Source organism: Camelus dromedarius, chromosome 6 (genome assembly GCF_036321535.1).
Source record: "Camelus dromedarius isolate mCamDro1 chromosome 6, mCamDro1.pat, whole genome shotgun sequence".
Lineage (NCBI taxonomy): Eukaryota > Metazoa > Chordata > Mammalia > Artiodactyla > Camelidae > Camelus > Camelus dromedarius.
Window position 1 is genome coordinate 44,855,561 of NC_087441.1, and position 22,915 is coordinate 44,878,475.

The following is a 22,915-nucleotide window of genomic DNA, read 5'->3' on the forward strand; positions in this document are numbered from 1 at the left end:
TACTATCTTTATATTTTAGGCAAAGAATGATTTTCAAGTTTTCTATGTCTCACAGAGGGAGGACCATCCAAAGTTAAAATTCCTTAATTATTTGAAACTTTGAACTTGTTTTCTCACTCTGGCAAATCCTCAAGACAACTGATAAAAGCTATAATTCTGGCTTTTATTTTGTCTCTGTTTTTTAGGATTGGATTTAGGCTGTTCAAAAAATCCAATATAAGAGTTCCTATACAGGACAGTTTCTTTCTCGTTTAAATGAAGTCAGTCCAGGACTGATTTAGAAGCTCCATATATTCCTCAGGTAGCCAAGTCCCTTCTCTGTTTTTCCAACATCCTCAAGGTGTATGACTTCCATCTTTAAGACAGATGTCCAAGATGGCTGCTCCAGCTCTAGAATCATGTCCACATTCCAGACAGAAGAAGAATTTACCAGGAGAATAAGCATATGTTTCCTCACTTTAGTGACGTTTATTATGCACATTCCATTTTCTTTTATAATCACATTGGTTAGAGCTTATCAACGTGGTCACACCTAGATGCAAGGAAGGTTGGATAATTTTTCTTTACTCTGAGTGGCAGTATACCCAACTAAAGGTTTGGGGTTTTATTAACTATAGAAGAAGCAGAGAACAAATATTAGGGACAGCTAGCCATCTCCACCACATGGCCAATGGATTTATTTGGAAAAATATTAATAATAAAAGGTACCAAAGAATTGTCAGAGAAAATATTCAACATTGTATTGTTTATAAAATATAGATTCTCTTATAATATATAAAATTGTTGAGGCTAGGTTGTGCAGTTATTTGCAGATACCTAGTAAATATTATAATTAGAAAAATCATAGCATTACAAATACTAATTTTTAAAGAGAGAGTCAATACCTAATTATTTTAATCTTAAATACACGTTATTCAAGCCCAAAACACCAAAAGGGAGGAGTAGAATTTGAGTTTCACAAATGCTGTGCTAAAGAGTTATTTAATTTATATTCTAAGTAAGACAGGGCTGCTGGTTCAATGTATTGTAGCTCTTACTGTGTAGCTCTCAAAGCTAATATTTACTGACCACTTACTATTACAGTCACTGTGTGTGATTTTATTTAATCCTCTGACCCTCTAAAGTCCCTGTATTATCATTCCCATTATGCAGGTGAGGACATCAAGGCTAAAAGAGATTTAATTTATCCTTGAAACCCAGGGTTGCTGGACTCAAATACCAATACTCTTTGTCATTATACTTTGCTTCTTCTTCATAAATGTTTAATAGTATAATCTATCTGATTGTCATCCAGTGTCTACATAGAAACAGAGTGAATCAATTGTGAGAGACAGTGCTAACTAAATAAATGCTCATTCTTATTTATCATGAATATTTTTCCTGTCCAGATGGCAACGTGGTAGTATGAAGGTGCCAAAATATTGGCACTGTCAATAAAGTAACTTACTTGTTTCTAACAGTTTTCATATTATCACATTTTGTTCTTACAGTGACAGAAGAAGTAATAACTCTCATTTTACAAATGAAAAATCTAAGGCATGAGGAGATAAAATAACATGCTGTGTTGGAATCCAGATCTTCTCATTTTAAAGTTTAGATTCTTTTCACTTAATCATGCTGTTTTAAGCTCTAAAGATAATCGCAGAGGGACGTTATGGAGTAAAAACAGCTGGAGGCATCTGTCTACAAGTGAACAGTGACAAATAAAAATAACCTCAGTATCTCAACCATAAGCATCTCATCAAAACCATCTTTGACAACACCACCTTTGCCTTATATAGTATTTGTTTAGATGTAAAGTGGAAAGAAGCAAAAAGCTTCTTGGGAAATAAACTTTCTTCTTCTAATTCATAATCAATTTTTAAGTTTCTGCCTTCTGGAATTTATAGAATATGGCTCCTGCATTCCATTTCTATTGACATCACTCTGGCTTAAACCCCAATTACGCCTAAACTAGACCATTACACTGTCTTAAAGTATACCTGCCCTTAGCTTCTCCCCACAACTCAGACCATCATGGAGGTTCCTCCTAGTCTTCTAAAATCAAAGCTCAGTCACTTCATTTTGCTGCTTGAATCATTTTTTATGATCCCTTGACTTCTGCTCCTCTGAATCCATAGCACTGCTTGTACCTTTAACATAATTCCACCATATGTGGTTCTTTATTGGGTTATAAGGCTTCCTTAGGGCTGGAATTGTGTTTCATCTTTGTATACTCTGAAATACCTTGTGTGGGTTCTCACAAAGCACTGTGCTCCCTGTAGAGAATTGCTAGATAAAAGATGTTAAATTCTTTGCTCCCTTTAAGGCCAAAATGTGATTTTAAAAAAAATTATAGCCTATTGTCCTCAAGCAGTGGTTATAAAAAGTATATCTTCTTCTTACCTTTGCTGTGACCCTGATCCAACCCTCTCCTTCACTAAAAGGCTTGGGAGATAGAAAACAAGAAGGCTTGGAATATTTCTTTCATTGAGATTAAGGCCATCTTCCAAATCACATTCTTCCTTATTTAAGCATGCCTATATATGTATTTGTCTTCTTACCTGTTCATATAATCTTAGGGAAAGTAACCCCTAAATCTGTTTCCTGATCTTATAACCCTCCTTACTTCCTCTGATTCACCCATTATGTGCCAGACAGGGGATTCAGTGCTGGACAAGATGGACCATTTCTTACCCTTGGAGCTTTCGGTTTAATAAGGGAGACTGGCCAGCCTACCAGGAATTGCAATGCAGAGAGATAAGTGCTGTAACGAGGGAAGTATACCAAGGGCTATCTAACCCAGGCAGCGAGGGGTCAGTGAATTCTAAATTCAAATTAAAGGTAAGAAGTGGGTCAGGATTAAAGGGAACAGAATTGTAGTCAGAGGGAAGAGCATGTACACAAGTCCAGGAGTGATCCCCGTGGGTGGACTGTGAAGTTCGGTAAAGTTATGAGGCTGAAGAGGAGGGGAAGCAGTTAGTCTCACTACCACTTCCTTAGATGTACAAAGATTTCCTTTGCCTGTGCTCATCTTGTACACTTGTACACTTTATGCCACTGCTCAGAAATATTTTAGGGCTCCATTATTGCCTCTCGCTTTGTCCAGTCTCCTCCTTCACTGGCTCTTGTAGGCTCCCTAAAACTGACCCTGACTTATTTCCCACTGCTTACTAACTCACATCCCCTGCCAGGGACAAGACAATCACCTTACAGTCTCTCTCTCTCTCTTTTTTAAATTGAAGTATAGTCACCTTAAAGTCTCTTGAGTTCATCAAGCTTGTTCTCTCCCCTTTGCCATTCCTCTCTACCCATCTTTCAAGCCTTTACTGACTCTCTACTCTTGCATATTTTCAGTTTATGGCATGTAATTTAACACAGAATTACACATTGCCTAGTGTTGTCCTCCCATTGTTTCTTAGTCTTTTATCATCAACTGGATTGTAAGCTCCATGACAGCTGGCTCAGAAGCTGAATTTTAAACTGTTGAGTAGTGGAAAGGAAAGAGTGCTGGTCCTGGAGTCAGACAGACCTGCATTTGACTCTGCCACTTATAGGTTGGCAGGTTTCTTCTTGGGTGATACAGGACTAATGAGATCCATCTCACAAGTTTGTTGTGAGAAATTGCACAAGTCACTCCGCGTGAAATTTGTGGACTGTAAAATTCTAAATACATTTTCATTTTGTTCCACAGTTCCAATGTAGATTCATATTCATCACATAATGTGAGAGATTTTATGGTTCCTTCCAAAACCTGAGGATCTTGAGAATTTCAGACAGATATTTTTCCTTTGTGACATATTTCCCAGGTCCTGATTATTTTTTTCTTCCTCTATTTCACTTATTTCTACCTTGTCCTTAAACTTAAGGATGAAATCATTTTAGGCACCCGAGAAAACAATATTTTGAAGAGAAGTTGATTTGTGAACTCAGTTCCTGCTTCTCCATTCTTTGGCCATTGAATAAAGCTTGTACTGTTCCAGTCAAAACAAAATGTTTTCAGTTGCCTAATTTATTGATACACTGAAATCTCCCACTGCCTGTTTTTCCCCAGCACAGTCTATGTGCATTAGAACACATCACTCAGCATCCACACCTTTACATGAGTGCTTCGGATGTAGAGCACTGCTCAGGCCTTTATAGGTGTTCATAGTCCATTTTCTAATATCCTTGCTTCTCCAGAACCCATTCTTCTTATTTTTTATTTTCATACCTCTCCTTAAGCCAGATTCTCTGATCAAGGGATCCTAATCATGACTTCTTGTCAGATACTAAAGCTCAAATTTTGAGGGTTCCAGAGCTAGGGATTTTGCTCATGCTAATGCAGGACCAAAGAATGAGGACTCAGAGGAATTAGACACATGCCTTTAATCCCAAGTGTCAGAGAAAGCTGTGTTTAAAAGATCATTTTATTAATTTTTACCTGCCATTTTTACTAGGGGAAAGAGGGGACCAACATACTGATGTTGGTTACCTTAATATCTAGTATTATCTGTCAGTCTTTGACTATATCTAAAAACTGACTGTGGGTTGAAGGAGCTCAGCAAAATAGACTTTAATAGAATACAAATTTATATAAGAAAATAACGAACATTTTCTTCCTTACTAAGAAAAAACAGAGTAGACAAATCTGCTTATTATTGGGGGAAAGGACTGTTTTCATGGGGAGAGGAGGTAGAAAGAATGGCAACATTTTAAATTCAGTATTTTTAGCATTTAGGCAATAATTCACACTCAAGAAAAATATTTAATAAAGCAGAATCATCTCTGCTACTCATAAGGATTGTTCTGAAAAGTAAAATTACCATGAATCAAGTGCATTTAGTCCAGAAACCACCTTTTTTGTACAATTGTGTTTTAAACCATGGTTTCCATTGTTCCTAATAGTGTCTTTAGTCATCAATGGTTAGGAAAAGAAAATCTTTCTAGGACATGGAGCTCTATAATCCTTGGAAATAGTTGTTCTCTGGAAATCCTTGTAGAACTCAGGACCATTCTTGCTTCTTTAGTTCCCCCATTTACTGCTTACATTATTGCAAATGTTCTGTAGTAAAAAATTTTCTTAAGCAGAGAGGATAGAAAAGTATCCTTTATTATCTTCATACACTAAAACTCTGTTACAGAGTAGTCATGAAACTGTAAGAATTTTAGACTATTATCAAGTGAACAATTTAAACTAAATCTATATGAGACAGTTAATGTACATTTTTCAAGGTAATCTTCAAACCCAGTGGTCACAGAGGGTGGGGTGAGCAGTCAGTTATACAAAAGAGATTGTAGGGAAAATAGTGTGGGGGAAGATAGAGATGAAAAGTTCATGGTCCTTTGGCCTGATGGACACACAGTCGCTGGAATATTAACTGTGGAAGGGAAACTAAAACACTATCAGGCAACATAATGGTAAAGCAGAAAAAACATGCCTTTGGAGTCACAGACTTGAGTTGTAACCTTTACTCAAGCCCCTTGCTTGCTATGACTTTGGGTTAAGTATTTAACCTCTTGGCCTCACAGTTTCCCGTTTCTAAAATGAAGATAGCATCTACCTACACGGTTATTATGAGGCTTAAATGAGGTAAAACGTATGTGAAATGTTTAGAATACCTGACACATACTAACTAGACTATGTGTTATCTCTTCTAATATTATCAAATCTGCAGCCATGAAGTGTAGCATCCATTTACTTCCAGAATCACATCTTAGACTAAAAATCTGAGTTATTGGTTTTGAAGCTCCCCATCAACTGGCACTCAGTTACCTAACTGCTACAATAATAATCAGATGTTTTACGTAACACAGAATCCTGCTTTCCAAGGTCTTTATACCTCTTTGCCTTTGTAGTTTAAGGCATTTCTCAGCAAAAAGACTATAGTAGGTGGATCGCTATGGGAAATAATAAGAGGGTAAAGAAAGGAAGAAGATGTGGATATTGGTTTCAAGGAAGATAGACTGGGAAGGAAAAAAAAATGCCTGGCTCATAGTAGATGCTTAATTAATATAGATTGAATGATTGTTGAATAAATAGGCCCAATTTATCTATACATATAGAGGTTTGTGAATTTAACAGAAACATACATATCCAGTCCCTGGTATATAGATTTGTTACATAATTGATGAAACTTCCAGTAAGATTTGGGTGAATACTGTCATAAATTATTAAGGTTTAAGAGCCCAAGGAAAATATAAACTTGATGTAGAGTATCTCTTTCCCAAATGATTTATTAAAAATACTCTTTTCTTGGTTCAGCATAGCTTAGTTATCTGTGACAACTGAGGATAGAGGAAAAGAATGAAGTAAAGATATCACTAATAAATAAAACCTAGAGATAGTCTCCAAACATTTTTAAAATATCCCCTACCTTCCTGGGGTATATAGAACACAATGAATATTGAGATGACGTATACATATACATTGTTGACGGCACCCTACAGTATTACGAGCAAATCTATGTTTTGTGATGCATGGAAAGTTCAGGAGATAATTGATTCTGTCAAGTCAAGCTGGTCTACTTAAAGTATTTTTTACGGAACTAAAATGAGCAAATGATTTAAGCAGTACTTGAAGAAAAAAAACAGAAGGTAGTTCTTGAAGATTTTTACAGGAAATGTTGGAAACTGCTTTAGAACACTTTTATAAATCTGGCAAGCCAAAAGCAGAATGAAGAAAATTATTAACTATTATTTCACAGTGTTTTTGTGTCTCTATTGCAAGTAATACTCTGTCAGTTTGAACAAATACTAAGGTTTGCACTTAACATTACAATGATGAAATCTGTAACTCTTTGAAAATCCCTTCTAAATCCTAAGAAAACTTTATTCTCTCAAAGAAGGATATGTATTGAGTGGTAGAAATAGGGAGAAAAAAATTACATAGAATGGCACTGTGCAATTTGTTTACTTGCTTGTTTTGAAGGTTGTATTTGTATGTGGTTGTTTTTAGTTATATTTTACGGTTTTGGATTTGGACTGTAGCATTTCCTTGTTAGGTTCCCCCCTCCCCTGCCAAACCCCTATGAATTTTGGAAATTAAGTATTTGGGAATTTAAAAAGAATTCTTTTCTTATACAATTTGGACCCTTATCCTCTGTCCACAAACAAGAAATAAAATTTCCCATGAAATTCTGTATTTTATTACAAATACATGAATATTTTAAAGGTAACTATATAGTATCTGGCACAATAAGGATGAAAACAAAATTATCACTATACTATTAAAATCTGAAGTATTTTGTAAAGGGTTGGTGAAGAGATTTTATCTTTATGCTACTTTTAACCCAGGACACTATATCCTGTTTTACAGCTTGTGCTCTGCCCTGATACTGCATGATTTAAAAACAAAAAACGAAACAAACAAAAAAACACTGAAAGTTGGACTTCATTGGTATTTGGAGCAGTTGAGTCCTTATCTGTTTGTCGGCTTTCTGATTGGCTGAAAGCTGTTGCTGAGCTTGTTTTTTTCTTCTTAGGGAAAGTTAAAAGTTGAGTGTGACCTATTTGAACTGTATCCTGCTGCTTTTGACTCGGCTTTGCTTTTTCTCCTGATACACCTGCTTTCTTTCTGATATCTTTTGAAGTTAAGATTTTTAAAAACCCATCAATTTGTAATTTTAGTGTGCAGTATTTTAAGATTTTAAGGTTTTAATTGTATATTTATAATGCACAAATTAGAGCACTGCGGTTTTATTTTTTTAAATCTGGTTGAATACTTGAAAGTTGAATTTTCTGACATAAAGCAAGTTCTAATTGTAGAGAGCAAATACATTATTTAAAGACATGCCTATTACAAACACAAAAGATTATTTGGATGTCAATAATATCTTTATTGTTAATAAAAACAATTCCAAAGTGCATTATTGAAAAATTTGTTAGGTCAACTTTTTGTGATTTAGGATAAAAGCTATTATTGATTTTACTGGCATGTATGTCACTGAAGGATAAGATTGAGTTTATTCATGTTTTCTAGAGAAGTGCTAGAATAATTGACAATAATCCTTTCCTTATAGACCAGATCCAGAACTGGCTAAATAAAAATTCTATTGGAAGGAAAGTTTGGTTTCTAATTCAGTAGACCATCATTAAACCGTTGTGATTCCAAGAACCTTTTCTGTAAGGCTCTATTTGACATTGATGGGAATGAAACTTTAAACCAGATTTCCCAAGCACACTTTCAGAACCAGCAGGAATCCTAGGAACATTCTCTGAACCTTAAAGCTTGATCCAAGCCTTGGGTGAACAATGTAGGGAACTACAGAATAGCATGGATCCTCCAAACCAACTAGGAGTTCTAGTGTGCAGATTAGGAGGTGTAACGTGTATATGAAACAGTGATATTCAAATGTGTTACTAATTTTTTTGTCCGCATGGTCTTTAGCCAAACAATATTACCAGAATTCTTATATATAAATGTAATATCTAAAACTGGCATTTTATTAATAAATGATCTCTTTAAAGTTCAAGTAAGTAAAGTTAAATTATTTATCAAACCAATTAGTGAGAACAATGAGGCTATTTTATGTTTTAAACAAATTTGATATTAAGGGATTATGGATTATAGTTACAGTATTTTCTGGAATCTGGATTCACACAGCAAAGTACCTACATGCTATAGCAGTCCAATAACTACTGTTACTCAAGCAGATGCAGACAGGCATGGATTTTTTAAAGGGCCAGAACACTAACTATACACTTCCTAGTCACTGACACATTTACAAGAATGTTCAAACAAGTGCTGTCAGAGATGGTGGAAGAAGCTTTATTTACTCTGGTAACTAAATTATTAATGGCAACAAATTATTATTTTGATGCTTTCCAATGCATTTAATGTTGATATACATTTGTAGGTTACCTTGAATAAGAAAGCTCAAATCTAATGTTTCAAGGTATCTCTAAAGTACTTGTAAGGAATGAATCCTAAGAAATAGAATTTTAAAATCACTGGTACTGTACAAAGAAGCCTGGTGGAGGAGGAGACCAGGTTCTGGTTAGCTTAACACATATAACTCTTGATAAAATTGGGAATTGTATTAAGAGAGTGGAACTTTAGAGCTGAGGTAAAGTTTGAGAGATCATGAAGTTCAGTTGCTCCTTTTTAAATCTGAAGGGACTAAAACTAGAAGGGTTATTAAGAGATTTCCATACTTCTGTGTTTTTGTTTTGGTTTGGGTTTTTTGCTTGTTTGTTTTGGGGGTTTTGTTTTTGTTTTTGGAGAATTGGACGGTAAAGTAGATAAATCCCCATTTAAAGCTCCTTGACAAAGCTACCTGCCAATCTGTATGACTTATGTGAGAGGTTTAAGTGTAAATAAAACAGATGCCCAACCTCAAATTAAGATATTTTTGCTTGTTCATAGGATTTAAGAAATTAAATGCATATAATTGGCATTCAGTAAGTATTTATAAATAATGAATGACTGAGTGCTGAGTGTTTATATATTATTAAGATTTCTCTTAAGTGGTAAAATAACAGCACTGACATCCATACATAAACCTATGTATATATTTTTAAAATTAGATATATTTTTAAAATTAGAAATATTTTTTAAATTATATTTTTAAATTAGAAATATAATAAATTAAAAAAGAATACTCCCTTCTCCAACTTGTAATAGGATAAAATCTTATTTTAATATTTCTCAATTATTTGCCAAAAATGAGGAAAATCTGATTTTGTTACCACAAAGAAATGATCTTGAATTCTGTTCAAACTAAAAGCTCATGTTAAAAAAAAACACATAATTTTTAAAGTTGTGTTATTCTTTTTTCTTTTTTTCTTTTCTTTTTTTAGTATTTTTAGCTAAAAAGAAAGATAGCCGTGATAAGTAAAAATAAATATCTTTGTTTGTTGAACTACAGTGCCTGGAATGTACCCACACCCTTTGGGCAACGGGGAAAATGGCCTACAGAGGTGCAGTGAGAATTTTGGAGTGCAGAAGAACAGATGAGAAGGTTCAGTGAATGGCATTTAATTTCTAAAATGCTTAATAACATACAAGTGGTCTTTAGATGTGGCTTTGTACTTTGTGACCAGATTAAGGATTTACAGCCTAATACCCTCTTGGAAAACAGGAGATCTCAGAAGGAGGCAAAGAAAGAAGGTAATTTAAAGGATTAAAGGACCCACAACTAAAGACTGTCACAAAGGAACTGAGTGGGGGGTTCTTTGAGCTGTGTAAGAAAAGCACATAATGTAGAACTCTATTCACTACTTGGTAGTAATGATCCTGGTGAGGGGGCGCGGATAGGGAGGTCAGGATAGCTGTTATACGCAAAAAATAACTTGACTAAAAGATTTTAGAATACTGTCATTATAATTTTGTTTTTTTGAATCAGAATTATCTCTAGTTTGAATAAAACATTCAAAATTCAGACATGGTTAAGCTAATGACTAATATGCATTTAGCCTAAAGATTTAAACCATGGGTAAATTCAGTTTTATATAGGAAGTAAAGACTTAAGAATTCATTCCATCAAGGATAAGTTGAAGATATTAGTTTGATTTTAATCTATTTTAAAAAGTTAATTTTTATATTATGCCAGACTAATACATTCCTTGGATTTAAAATAATAGTTTACATATTAAAACCAGTTCCTGCCTTGTACCCACAAACAGAAGCACTCTGAGAATTTAAAAAATATGTTTACATTTGTTTTTAGGTACAGATGAAATCCAGTCTCTCAAAAAAAAACTATTTTAAAAATCATATAATATAGTATATATACCTAGCCTGAGAAATATTTTCTACTTGAATATGTTATATATTAAATATCTTCCATTTTTTTTTAAGTTAGTATCATTTCCTTTTTTTCCTTTTTAAAAACCTTCAGTATCTCCTAAGAACATACGGGATAAAGTCCTAATTCTCAATTTCCCACTGCACTCACCTTTTTCCTGAACCTCATCCTATTCCAAATTAAACCCCTTCCTTCTTATTTAACTCAACAAGAATGCTGAAAAGTTGTAATGAATGAATTCTTCCATTTGACTTTGATATCTCAACAGACACTTTCTTTTCTGTCATTTCACTTTCTATAAGCCTGAGGATGTTTAAAGCCAAATTGGGTTACAAAATTTCATGAATTTGTCAAACAATGGTATATATACAGGCAGTGTCTGACTTGTAAGTACCTGCCTGACTTAACAAGTAAGCCATGTATATACCATTGCCCAAACCTGTATAGCTGCTATCTTGGTAGTTCAAGATAGCAGGAACAGAAAAATCAAAGGAGCTTGGGAATATCTGGGGTTCCCATGGAGAAGAAGAGAAGAAACTATGAAAAATAGAAGTTGCTCAGTAGAGCAGGAACCAAGGACAAGGTGACTCCCAAGCAGAACCTGCCTGCCTAAATAGTGACCCCAAAGCCTCCAAAAATGTTTCTCTAGATGACCAAATCTTTTATAATCTGAATATTGAACTGAAATTCATTTTTAAGCTTTCAGCTGAGTTAAGCTTATTTTGTTTAATGGAAACATCTCTGTGGAGTTCACTTATGTGGTACATTCTTATTGAGGGTGTACTGTGTGCTGGACACTAAGGCATTGGAAATACAGTAGTGAACAAAAAAGGCAAACATTCTATTGAGACAGACTAATAGGTAAATTAATATGAGGTATCAGTCTCTCATACAGTAAGTGTGAGTTAGTTTAAGAAGCCTATTTTCTTTCTCATACCTACTGGTTATTCTAAGAGGAACAGTGGTATTGTGAGGAGCAGGTAGGAAGTTGGGTAGATTCAGGTAAGTTATGTAGTGAGGGAACTTTGAGTAACATGAAGTCACCAAAGGTCTAGAAAGACACTGAGAGGAATGACAGGGAGGGATACAGAAATAGAGCAGAGAAGCTCTTAAAGACTAAGACCACTCATTCCATCATTCCATTCCATTCCATTCCTTCCTCCCTTCCATTCCATTCCATTCCATTCCATTCCATTCCATTCCATTCCATTCCATTCCATTCCATTCCATTCCATTCCATTCCATTCCATTCCTTCCTTCCTTCAACCAGATCTCACCTTGAGTATAAGCAAGGGGGATAAATTTTTCTTTCTTCCTGCCCTCTTTTCTTGCCGTCAGAATCAAGAACTTAGGCCAATACATAGTTACCAAATTTAAAAAAAAAAATTCATGAAAAGAAGCAGTCCAACTTCTGCTGCTTTGGATTCAGATAGACCTGGGTTCTAATCTGCATTTTATTACTTTTACAACCATGGACAAGTTATCCATACTTTATGAGTTTCTGTTTTACAAATTTGTAAAATAGAATTATATTTGCCTTATAAATATCAAGTGCTTAATGTCTGATATGTTGGAGTTGGTAAGCTGCTGGTCTTATCATTAGCCTGGAAAACCTGATCATGAGTTAACATGCTTAGCCCTTAAAAAGGGAAAGTGATTTTCTAATTTAAAACCACTGCCACTATTTGTAATACTGCTTGTTTAAAATATGAGTGATGATCTATGTTTCTAAAACCCTATGTAGAAATTTAAAACTGCATTTCTAAAAGAAGAAACCCTAAAAGAGAGAGAGAGCAAAGACTTGTCAACATTCTTGCTCCTTTATAAGTAATGTAATTCTAAAAATTAAATTGAAGAAGTGTAAACAGTGGTGGACAACTAAGAGAACAATATAAAATTGAAGTTCAGTGCTAAAAAGATCTCATTGCCAAAATATGATATTGAAAGGAAAAAAGTGCTTAGCAGACAAGCTATATATAAAAAAAGGAGGATACCAGCTAGAGAAGAAAAATCTTTACAAAATTAGTAAGCAGAAGTAATCTTATAAACCAGCATTCATTCCAAATAAAATATTTTAAATGACAGTAGAGCATTTTTTAAGAATGCTTATTAACTCTGACAAATCCCACTTCCACACTTAAAGGAGTTCTTTAGTTTAATGGCTAAAACCATTGCTCTGTGTGTCTAACTAATTATTTTTTAACTAATTATTAAATATTCCTATTCTAATGAATAAATCTACAAGTAGTACTTTAATTCCTTTGGTTAATGAGAAAATTCAGGGTTTAATATGTGGCCGATAAAGGTATGATCTCACCTTTTGGCCTGATTAGTATTCTTTCTGTTAAAATACACCTATTCTTTTTCATAAATTGACTATTGTTTTAAGTCTAGTGGATTTAGGTAAGCCACTTGGTCAGGAGAGCAGATCGTTTGAGATTTATCTCCTAAATTTCAAAAACAAGAATAGAGGCATCATTTTCTATCTCAAGAAACTTACCATGTTGGAGAGACAAATCCACCTTCATCCCTACACTTTGCTTCATTTCCGTTGTTCTTCAGGCCACCCTCTTGCCTTGCCAGAGTTGCCTCAGCAGGCTTCCTAACTCATCTTCCTACCTCTAGGTTTGCCTCTTCCAATATATGTTTTTACACCTTAGCTGAAATGCAGATTTGATATCGTTTTACTCTTTAAAGGTTTTGGTAACTCCACAGTACTCCTAAGAATGAAATTTATAGTCCTTATTGAATCTTGAACAAAGTCTCTTGAACAGAGTCCCTCCTTAAAGTTTATATTTTACCTAAACTCCATCCATTACTCTCCATACCCTCAGCTCTAGACTCTAGTGAACTTCCTTTATTCAGCTTCCCTAATGAACCACCACTCCCAGTCTCTCCCCCCTGCCTGTGGGCCTTTGCACATGCTGGTTTCTTTGCTTAGAACTCTGTCTTTACTCTCACAAACCATCCCCAAATTTTCTTGCCAAAGTCTCTCTACTAATTCTCTAAGCCCAGCTCAAATATCTCTTCCTTCAGGAAGCCCATTTTGAACTACCACTCCAAATCTAGACTTTCTAATGCTTCATAATTCTCTGCTCAGATCAAGTCATTTGACTCCTCTTGGCTTTTATATGAGTGTATCATCTTGTTCTTAAGAAAATTAGAGTTGAGACCATTACTGCTTATGATAGATGCAAACACCTACTTTAGTTGAGTAGGTTTACCAAAACATTTTTAGAGGAAAGGAAATATTTCAGCATTAATATTACTTCTTGGATTAGATGTCAAGATTCTTCATTGAAGAAATAAAATGTTGAAATGAAATGTTTAAATAGCAGACTTTATAAATAGCCGCTGACCTATAATGATAACCTGTGGTAAATATCAAAAGCATAGTCCTTTCCAATTACTCATTTGTGTTCAGGAGGTTTATTACATGCCTTGCACTGGGGTTTCATTAGGCAAAGCACCTTCAGGACATATGGCCTACTCAAGTAGTGAAATCTTTGAAAAATAAACTTTTTCTTGAATGATTTAGAACAAAACATTTCCAAGAGTGAAATGTATACAGTGATATTTGTAGGTCAATACAGTTGTTGGAATTCTTGATTAATAGATTTTGTTTTTTAGAGGCAGCATTTTTATGTAGGAGAATAGAGTGACTAATTCACAGTTACTGCACTACTGAAAAGAGTAGAAATTAGTACTCCAAAGAACTTAAGTCAGTCTTTATAGAAAACCATAAAAGAATCTTAACATTTAGTGGCTTGAAGGTCCTCAGTATACCACTGAATTAGAATATGTTAAGATTATTTTTCTTTTTATGTAAGGCAGCATCAAAATGAACTGAAACTTTCTGAGAAAAAAAAGGGGGGGAATCCTAATTGGAACTTCCTATACAATTTCAATATATGCTTCTTCAATAAATATTTATCAAATATTAAATATTAAACAGAAATAGATAATACATACATGTATATGTATATATACATACACAGTTTGCAGTTTTAACATGGATTTAAATATTTTAAGCCATTTTTTCTTTAGCTGAATGCATGCATTTCCCTTTTCTCTCATTAAAAAATAGAAAGGTAAGCATTCTCCATTTTGCAAATGATATAATTTTAATGTCACAAACAAGGTTATTCCCTGTGAGACAACAAACCCCCACTATTTCATTCCTTCCAGGAAAAAAAAAAAATCACAGCTCAACTCTTTTAGAACCAGAGTCATCACTTTTCACATACTTCCCTCATTAACTAGCTTTATAGCTCACAACCCCACACATCAAGTCCATTTATGTTTCCAGGTTATTCATCTATAACCAGTTTATCTTGAAGGGTATGTCATATTGCTGCAAATTGGATGATTTACTGGGTTTATTTTTGCCTATTTGTGGCTGAGTGGGCATTTGATTATACTGTTTGTTTTTGTGGCTGTGCTTAGAGGAAGAGAGCTTGGAATCTCTGTTGCCTTTTCTTCTATGTTAATATTAACTACAAATTGCTTTTCTCAACCAGTAAAAATACTTTGGGTGCTTTAGCAATTTATAAAAGCAGTGTATGAGAACATATAACATTATCTTATTTATCTGGAGAAGATAAATAAAAGTAACCATTTTAACCTATGTGACAGTTTAAGAGCTAATAGAGAAACTTAGTGTTCTCTGAGACATTGTAACTTTACTCCTAAGACTGAAACTTATTTTCATTTATGATTCCTGGTTCTGTGTCTGTCAGTATTTAAAGATTTAAACTCTACTTGTTTCCTTCTGTCAGAATGCTCCAGATTTTTTTTTTTAATCTGACCATGTAAGCTTTTGAAAATACAGGGCAAACATGCAAAAAGAGATCTAATTTAGGAGTTGGTTTTTTAAAAAGAAGTTAATGGAACCATGTAAGGAAATAGTGTTGACTCAGCACTTGTGAGATTTATGTTCCAGATCCAACAATGTCAGTTATTTGTGTTCCTTTGTAACTTGTTTTCTCAAGTTTCTCATCAGATTTCAGATGAAATCTGATTTCAAGAGAATTTTTTTTTTAATCCAGGGCGCTTATGACAGAACATTAAAATTTTTAAAGCCTTCGAATATACAAGAAACAGAAGAAAACAAATTTTAGAGACGTGCTGCCAAGGCTTATTATCTGTATAGGAGAGTGGTATTTATAGGTTCTACATAGCTTACCAAAATAATTTTGTATTGAATATAGGTCACGGTCTCCTACTTGTTTCTGCATTCTGTGGCCCATTCAGAGTTGTTTGGGCATTATTGGAAAGAAACAAGGTAAATTTCAAGAGTTTATAAAATGTGAAGCGAACTTGATTCCTCCCGGTTGTCAGGGTCAGCCTAGATGTTGGGTGCTGTTTGGCTCTAGGTAAATAGACTCGAGCGGGTGGAGGGAGGGCAGTCTCATGGCTTCTGATGCTGGGGCAGGGGCACATTTCCTGAAGCCAGACAGCTCGCGCTGCACCTTCTAGCCACAGTACCCACTCAGCTCCTGGCGTACTGAGCCGGTTCCTGTCCAGAGAATTAGCTCTTTGGGGGAGCTCGGTCCCTCGAGGTTGTTTTTCACCCGGCCGCGTCAGACCGCCCTCTGCCAACGCCCGCCCACCCGCGCTAAGAGGGCGGGGCTCCGTGGCGCTGCGGGCCCGCATTGGCGCTCGCGGCCGCCGAGTCGGCGGAGTGGCGGCGGGGGCGGGGCCACAAGGCTTGTTTGTTTGCGCCCCCCGCCCCGCGCCGCCCCGCCCCGCGCCGCCCCCGCCGTCAGCGCTGACTGAGGTGCTTCAGCTCGGAGCCCCGCCGGCCGCCAAGCGCTCGCCTCGTCCGCGCCGCCGCGGCTCCTCTGCGCGTCCGCCGCTTTCCCCGCGCCGACATGCGCCTGGCCACAGCTGCGAACGAGGCGTACACGGCCTCGCTGGCCGTCTCGGAGCTGCTGGGCTGCAAGCAGTGTGGCGGGGGCCGCGGCCAGGACGAGGTACCCGGGCGAGGGACCGGGCGGGTGGGTACCCGGCCGAACTGTGTAGGCTGCACGGAGGTCGCGTCACTTCCCCACCTTCGCACCCTAACAGCTTCGGAGAACGCTCTACAGGGAGGGCGCCCCTGGAGCAACTGCCGGGCTGGCCGCCCTGCCCGGCAGGGACGTCGCAGGCTGGCTGGGATCCCTCAGGTGAAGGGGCGGCCAGTGGTGGGTGGGGGCACATTTTCCACCGCGAGTCGTCTCGGGCAGAAAATGCTGCGGCTGGAAGAGACAGCTGTCTCGGTCATTTAAATGGAAGACTCCGAAACGTAAATAACGTTGTCTTCTGTACAAGTCTCCACAAGTCAGATTCCGAACAAAGCTCTAGTCTCACGGCAGAGCAGTCTGTGGATTTTTTTCCTCTGTGTCTTGTCAAAACAGATTATTCAGTGACCCTTACTCTCTTTGCCTCCTACTTTAAGAAGGGAAAAAAACACATTTGAGTCAAAGGATGATGTTGCCTAGACTGTTCTGCCAGCTCTATGACGTTAGGCACAGAATTTAGTCTTGTTTATTAAACTATCCCTTTTGTGTCTGAATTGGCCTTAAGAAAGAGCTATTTAATTGTAACATTTTGTATTTTTTCTAAGCAGTTGCAAATAGCGCACCATTTAAAAGAAGAAAAAGAAAGTCTCATAATTGTTGCTTTGAAACTTTACCAAAGAGAAAAAACTGTGAAATTGTTGAAATAGCATTTCTGCTTGCAGACCATAACAGATCTTTTCTCATTTTCAGTAAAAGTGAGCCCTAATCATTGTGCTTGAATAAATCTGTTATTTCTGCTGGTATTTGTCTGCAGAATCCTGGTTCTTGCCCAGATCTAGAATCTCTAAATATAACCATGTAAACTAGAAGATAAAGAGATACATTTTAGCTTGTACATTGATTACAGTGCCTATGGGATTGTGTTCAGGAAACCAGGAAGCTTTGTATCGTATTTCATTTTTAACACATCTAATATGGGAAAGTAAATTAAGAAGTAGAGCTTTATAGGAAAACCATTCGCTTTACAAAAGAATTAATAACACAGCTCTTCAAATAGCAAACTTCCACAATGCTTTTAAATTAAACACTTTAAGGGATGGAACTCCTGACTAAAATAGTATAGGGCACACATAAGGCCTAAGTCAACCTTATAAATCCAGTACTTTGAAGTCAATGAGTTTTTCTTTTTCTAGAATGCAGTTTATAGAAGACCAGACTCTGGAAAAAGAGCTACCTGAACTTTCAGTATCGCTAAATTTCCTATATGAGTTAATGGCAGTATTAGAAGGAGCACTAATACATTTTGTTATAGTAGGAATATTTCTTTATAATGCTTCTAGATTTCCTTATTTCTATTTAAAATTTTTAAATGTTAAAAGGCTAGTACCCAGCTATAGGCAATAATTCTCATACACAAGGGAGAATGGGAACTTTTACTTTCTACACAGTATATTTTTGCCTTGTTGAAATGTATTTCAAAAAGAACTGCTTTTGTAATTAAAAAAAAATCAAAATTAATGTCAATTTTGTGATTAACAGTACTGAGACATCTAGAGAGTTTAAAAATGCACCAAGTGCAGTGAGAAAAATAAAATGATTCAAGTGATCAGATTATTTTTACTTTTCAACTAGTTTTGCAAATGGGTAGACACCATAAGCCAATAAATGCTTTCATTTTGCATTTGTGGCAAATTGTTCATTCTTTTGCTTAAGGATATTCATATAGATTCATAAATGTATCTTTGACAAATTTGAAAACTGATTACAACAGTACTTTCAGTACATAAACACTGATTCATATAGTGATACATTACGTACATAGTCATTCTGTGGTACTGTCAACATTTGCAAAGAATTTTAATGCTGTGAACAACATCAGAGTGTGAGTATCATACACTGAGGAAACATACCATGTCAGAGATTTGCAGCAATGTTGTGATGGTGGAGGCTGTAGCTATCTCTTTCAAAGATGCTGATTATGAGGATTGTTGAGAGGACTTAGTTCCCATGTCAGTTTTCCCAGCCACACCTTCACCAAGAGCCTGTGAGGTTTGTGCTGTGATTAGCATCTACATCTGCTTTCCAACAAGGCCATTTGCTGTTGGGAAGTTCTGCCTCTTTGAATCTAGATTGGCTAAAATTTGTTAATCGTCCATGATTCAGTTTCTTATAGCTACAGATGAAGGCATAATTGAAGTAACCTTTAGGAAGTTATGAAATGCACTTAGTTTGGCTTATGATCAGCCCTTTGAAGACTAGACCTGCAGTGCCTTTTTTTTTTTTTTCAAATCAACACCTGCTAGACAATAGGGTAGCAACTAATTTGTCATGTTACCAGGAAAAGAAGTGTTTCAAAAGTGATTTTTCCTAAAAATTAAGACTCTTAACCCTTTAGAAACCAAGGATACTATTGTATAATAATAACAGTGGTATTTAAAAGGACCTTTAAGTTTTTTTTAATTTTTTATTGAAGTACAGTCATTTATAATGTGTCAATTTCTGGTACAGCACAATGTCCCAGTCATGCATAATACATACATATATTTGTTTTCATATTTTTTCATTAAAGGTTATTACGAGATACTGAACAAGTTCCCTGTGCTATACAGAAGAAAAAATTTTTAAATTGATTTTTATATATAGTGGCTAACATTTGTAAATCTCAAAATCCCAAATTTATCCCTTCCCACCCCCTTTCCTCGGTAACCATAAGATTGTTTACTATGTCTGCAAGTCTGTTTCTGTTTTGTAGGTGAGTTCATGGTGTCTTTTTTTTTTTCTTTTTAGATTTAAAAGGACCTTTAAGTTATCAAAAGCTCCAAAACAGTAATTAATTAAAGACACCAACTCTAGAACCAGACTTGCTGGCTGTTTTCAAGATAATTGTTGCCTGTTTACTTTCCCAGAAGTTAGAGCTCAATTTGTGTGCAATAGGAGGCTAGATGGAATCAGTGATCTGCTTCCTGACAGTATCTGGTTTAGGATAAATTGGGATGTAATCTTAGAGCTCACCAAGAGCACCCCAGATCAACTTTTTGTCATCTCTTGGGCATAAGATTAAGTAGTAAAAATCATGTCATGTTTTTGTATCCTTCTCATGTATTTAATCTATTAACTAAGAAACAGAACAAAGGACATCTTTTGAGTCTAGCATCCAAATGTAGGAAAATAACTCAATTTAACTCTAGAACAGCAGTATCTGTACTTCCCATTATATCAATCTTGATTGACCCTTTCTGTTTGGGAAAGACTTGGTTTTTAAAAATCTATCAGTCTCCCACCCATCCCCCCATCTTCTTTCACTTCTCTCCCTTCCCCTTCCATTTCCCTTTCTGCTTTTAAAGAGTGGCAAGTACATCTTACAACCTCTTCAGCTTAGTAGGAAGTTGACTCTGGTAGTCCCACTGTGAGCTGGGTAAAATTCGATTTTACCTGGAACTACCTTAGGTAAAATAATGAAATTGGAGTCTTCAATATCAGAGACTTCTTTCCATTCATTTGCTTTCTTCAGTGTTTCTATTTTCTGTCATCAGCTTTCTTGTCAGACTAGTACCTCATCAAGGAATAAATGTGATCTTAACTCTAAGAGGTTATTAGCACAATGGGTCTATAATCCATTCCCAAGAGGTTTGCTTTTTCTTAACATCCTGTTTTAAAACATGTAATTTTTCACTCTAAAAGAATGTATTCTAAAGGAACTGGGAAGAAAAGCTTTTACCATTGAAGGCAAGGAAGAGTGGAGACAGTAATACCACTATGGCCACTAAATTTGGCTATAGAGATGGACTTTCAAAGACAATTACATAGGACCATTGGGAAAGGCCCTTGGAAAATATTCCATTTCCGAAACACTGATAGCCACTTTATTGGAATTGTAAAGCTACTGTTTTGTAATAGTTTGATATATATAAACTATGTATTTGGAATAGAAATAAAGCCAAAATAATATACTTCATCCTCTGTTTTGAGGCCCATGTACTTACCCATGTACTTACCCATCTGGTCTTATTACACACACACACACACACACACACACACACACACACACACACACACACACACACACACACTATCCACATGTTGCTAACGTGTTTCTGGGATAAAGTCCTAGAGATGGAATTGCTAAGTATTTTTTCCCTCTCCTTACAAATAGTAACATAATATTATGCACTTTGCTTTATTCCCTCCACATAATGTATCTTTTTTCCCTCCACATAATGTATCTTTAAAGCCAACCCATATAGAACTGCTTCATTCTTTGTAAGGACTGCATGGTATCCCAGTCTATGGTCATTCTAAACTTTATTGAAACAGTCCTCTTTTGATGAGCACTTAAGTTGTGTTGTATCTTGTACTATTATAAACAATGTTGCAGTGGTTGTACTTTTACATATGACATTTCAGAAATGTGAATATAGGTTAATGTTTAGAATGGAATTGTTGATTAAAAGCATATGTGGTTTTTTAATCGATATTTCAAATTGCCCTCCTAGAAGTTACAGTAATTTATACTCCTTACACTTCAGAATATTTCCATCAGAAATGTATAAGCAATGAATGGCTATTTCTCCACCTTCTCTCCAACACAGCCTGTTATCATACTTTTTGAGCTTAAGCAGTTTTTCAGGTGAAAAACTATCTCTGTGTAATTACTCACACTTGCTTTATTGTGAGGGTTGATCATTTTTTTGAGCCATTTTAATTTCCTTTTCTTTGAACTGTCTATGTCCTTTGTTCATTGCTCTATTAGGTTGTTAGGGGCTTTCTGAATGATTTGTCTTTATGTATTAAAAAAAATTTTAGGGGAGAGGGTATAGCTCAGTGGTAAAGCGCATGCTTAGGTCCTGAGTTCAATACCGAGTACCTCCATTTAAAAAATGATAATTTTTTAAAGTATGTGATTAAAAAAAAGTATGTCTTTAAAAAAAATTTAGCCCTTTGCTATGTGAGTTGCAAATATATTTCCCAGTTTTCTGTTTGCTTTTGACTTAGTTTATTTTTCCCATGTGAAAGTCTTTATTTTTATGTCATCAAATTTTTCAATCTTATATTTGATGACTTCTGGGTTTTGTGGCATTCTTAGGCCTAACTCCATTCCATGAGTGTTTTCTTCTAGTATTGTAATGTTTTTTATTCTTGTTTTTCACAGTTACCTCTGATTTATTGTGGAGTAAAGTATGATTTAGGGCTCCAATTACACTTTTTTCTGAGTGGCTTTCCCAGTTGCATCAACATCATTTGAATAATCCATTTCTCCCCCATTTGAAATGCCACCTTTTTATATACTAAAGTCACAAGAATAGTGTCTCTTAAGTATAAAATGAATAATAAACTTCTGAAATGTGAGTTTTGCTAAAATGCATTTTGTTTGAATAAGATAGTAAAGAAATGAGAAAGGGTAAATATTTATTTTTAGCCTTAAAGTTTTGCCTAATGTATTTTGTTTGAAATGTATGTAATTGGATCAGAAATTCAGCAGTTAGAAAGGCCCATGGAGTTATCATTTTATATAAATGGCTGCATTTGTGCTAAGATGAGGTATTGAATAGCAGGAATGTGGGGTTTTTTCCTTGTGTTTATTATAGGATATTAAAATTGAAACACATACATGGCCTCACCAGTGAATTTAGTGCCTCTTCTTATGAAGGATACAGTCATTAGAACATTATCTTCAGCCAAAGTGTGGAATTACCAGAGTAAGAAATCACTGATCTCCAATACAAGATTATTTGAAATATGTATATACACACACATACACATTTTTTAATTTTATAGGTTTATTTGGCAAGTATAGACTACTTTGAATCTTCAGTTTTCCTAATTAAGATTCTGTTCAGTTTTGTCCTGCCTGTTTAATTTTAAAAAATCCATTCTGCTCAAAAGATTTTCATTCACTTGGATCAGATTTCTTGAATTGCTGCCACATGTCCTTCTCTGTCTGCCCCTCCCCCCGATTTTTTTCTTTCTTTTTTTTTTTTTTTCTTTTTTGCTGTAAAAGGAAAGCATCTGGTTTAGATCATGAAAGACTTAAACTGGAAGCAGTAGAGAGGGTGGAAATAATATTTGTATGTAATTATATAAGGAAATGTTAATATTTAGTTGCTAAAGAAGGTGTTTGTTTGTTTAGACTAGACTGATAGGACATGAGCCTCAAAAGAAAAAAAAAAGTTGAGTTATATTTTGGTTTTGTTTCTATAAGTATAGTGT

At 35.5% G+C, this 22,915-nt stretch overlaps 1 protein-coding gene across 4 annotated transcripts in view; it reads left to right on the forward strand.

Annotated features, from left to right (window-relative positions):
- Positions 1-22,915, forward strand: part of SESN1 (sestrin 1) — an 89,661-nt gene that overhangs the window by 52,828 nt on the left and 13,918 nt on the right. The window contains exon 1 of one of the 4 annotated variants that reach the window (XM_031456132.2): positions 16,455-16,681. The exons of 2 other annotated variants lie outside the window; for them this stretch is intronic. In XM_031456132.2, coding sequence (XP_031311992.2) covers positions 16,580-16,681 — 102 coding nt within the window. In that variant the 5' untranslated portion in view covers positions 16,455-16,579. Of the gene's footprint in view, positions 1-16,454; positions 16,682-16,738; positions 16,874-22,915 lie in introns of those variants that run through there. One more of the 4 variants, XM_064486801.1, reaches the window with a different exon arrangement.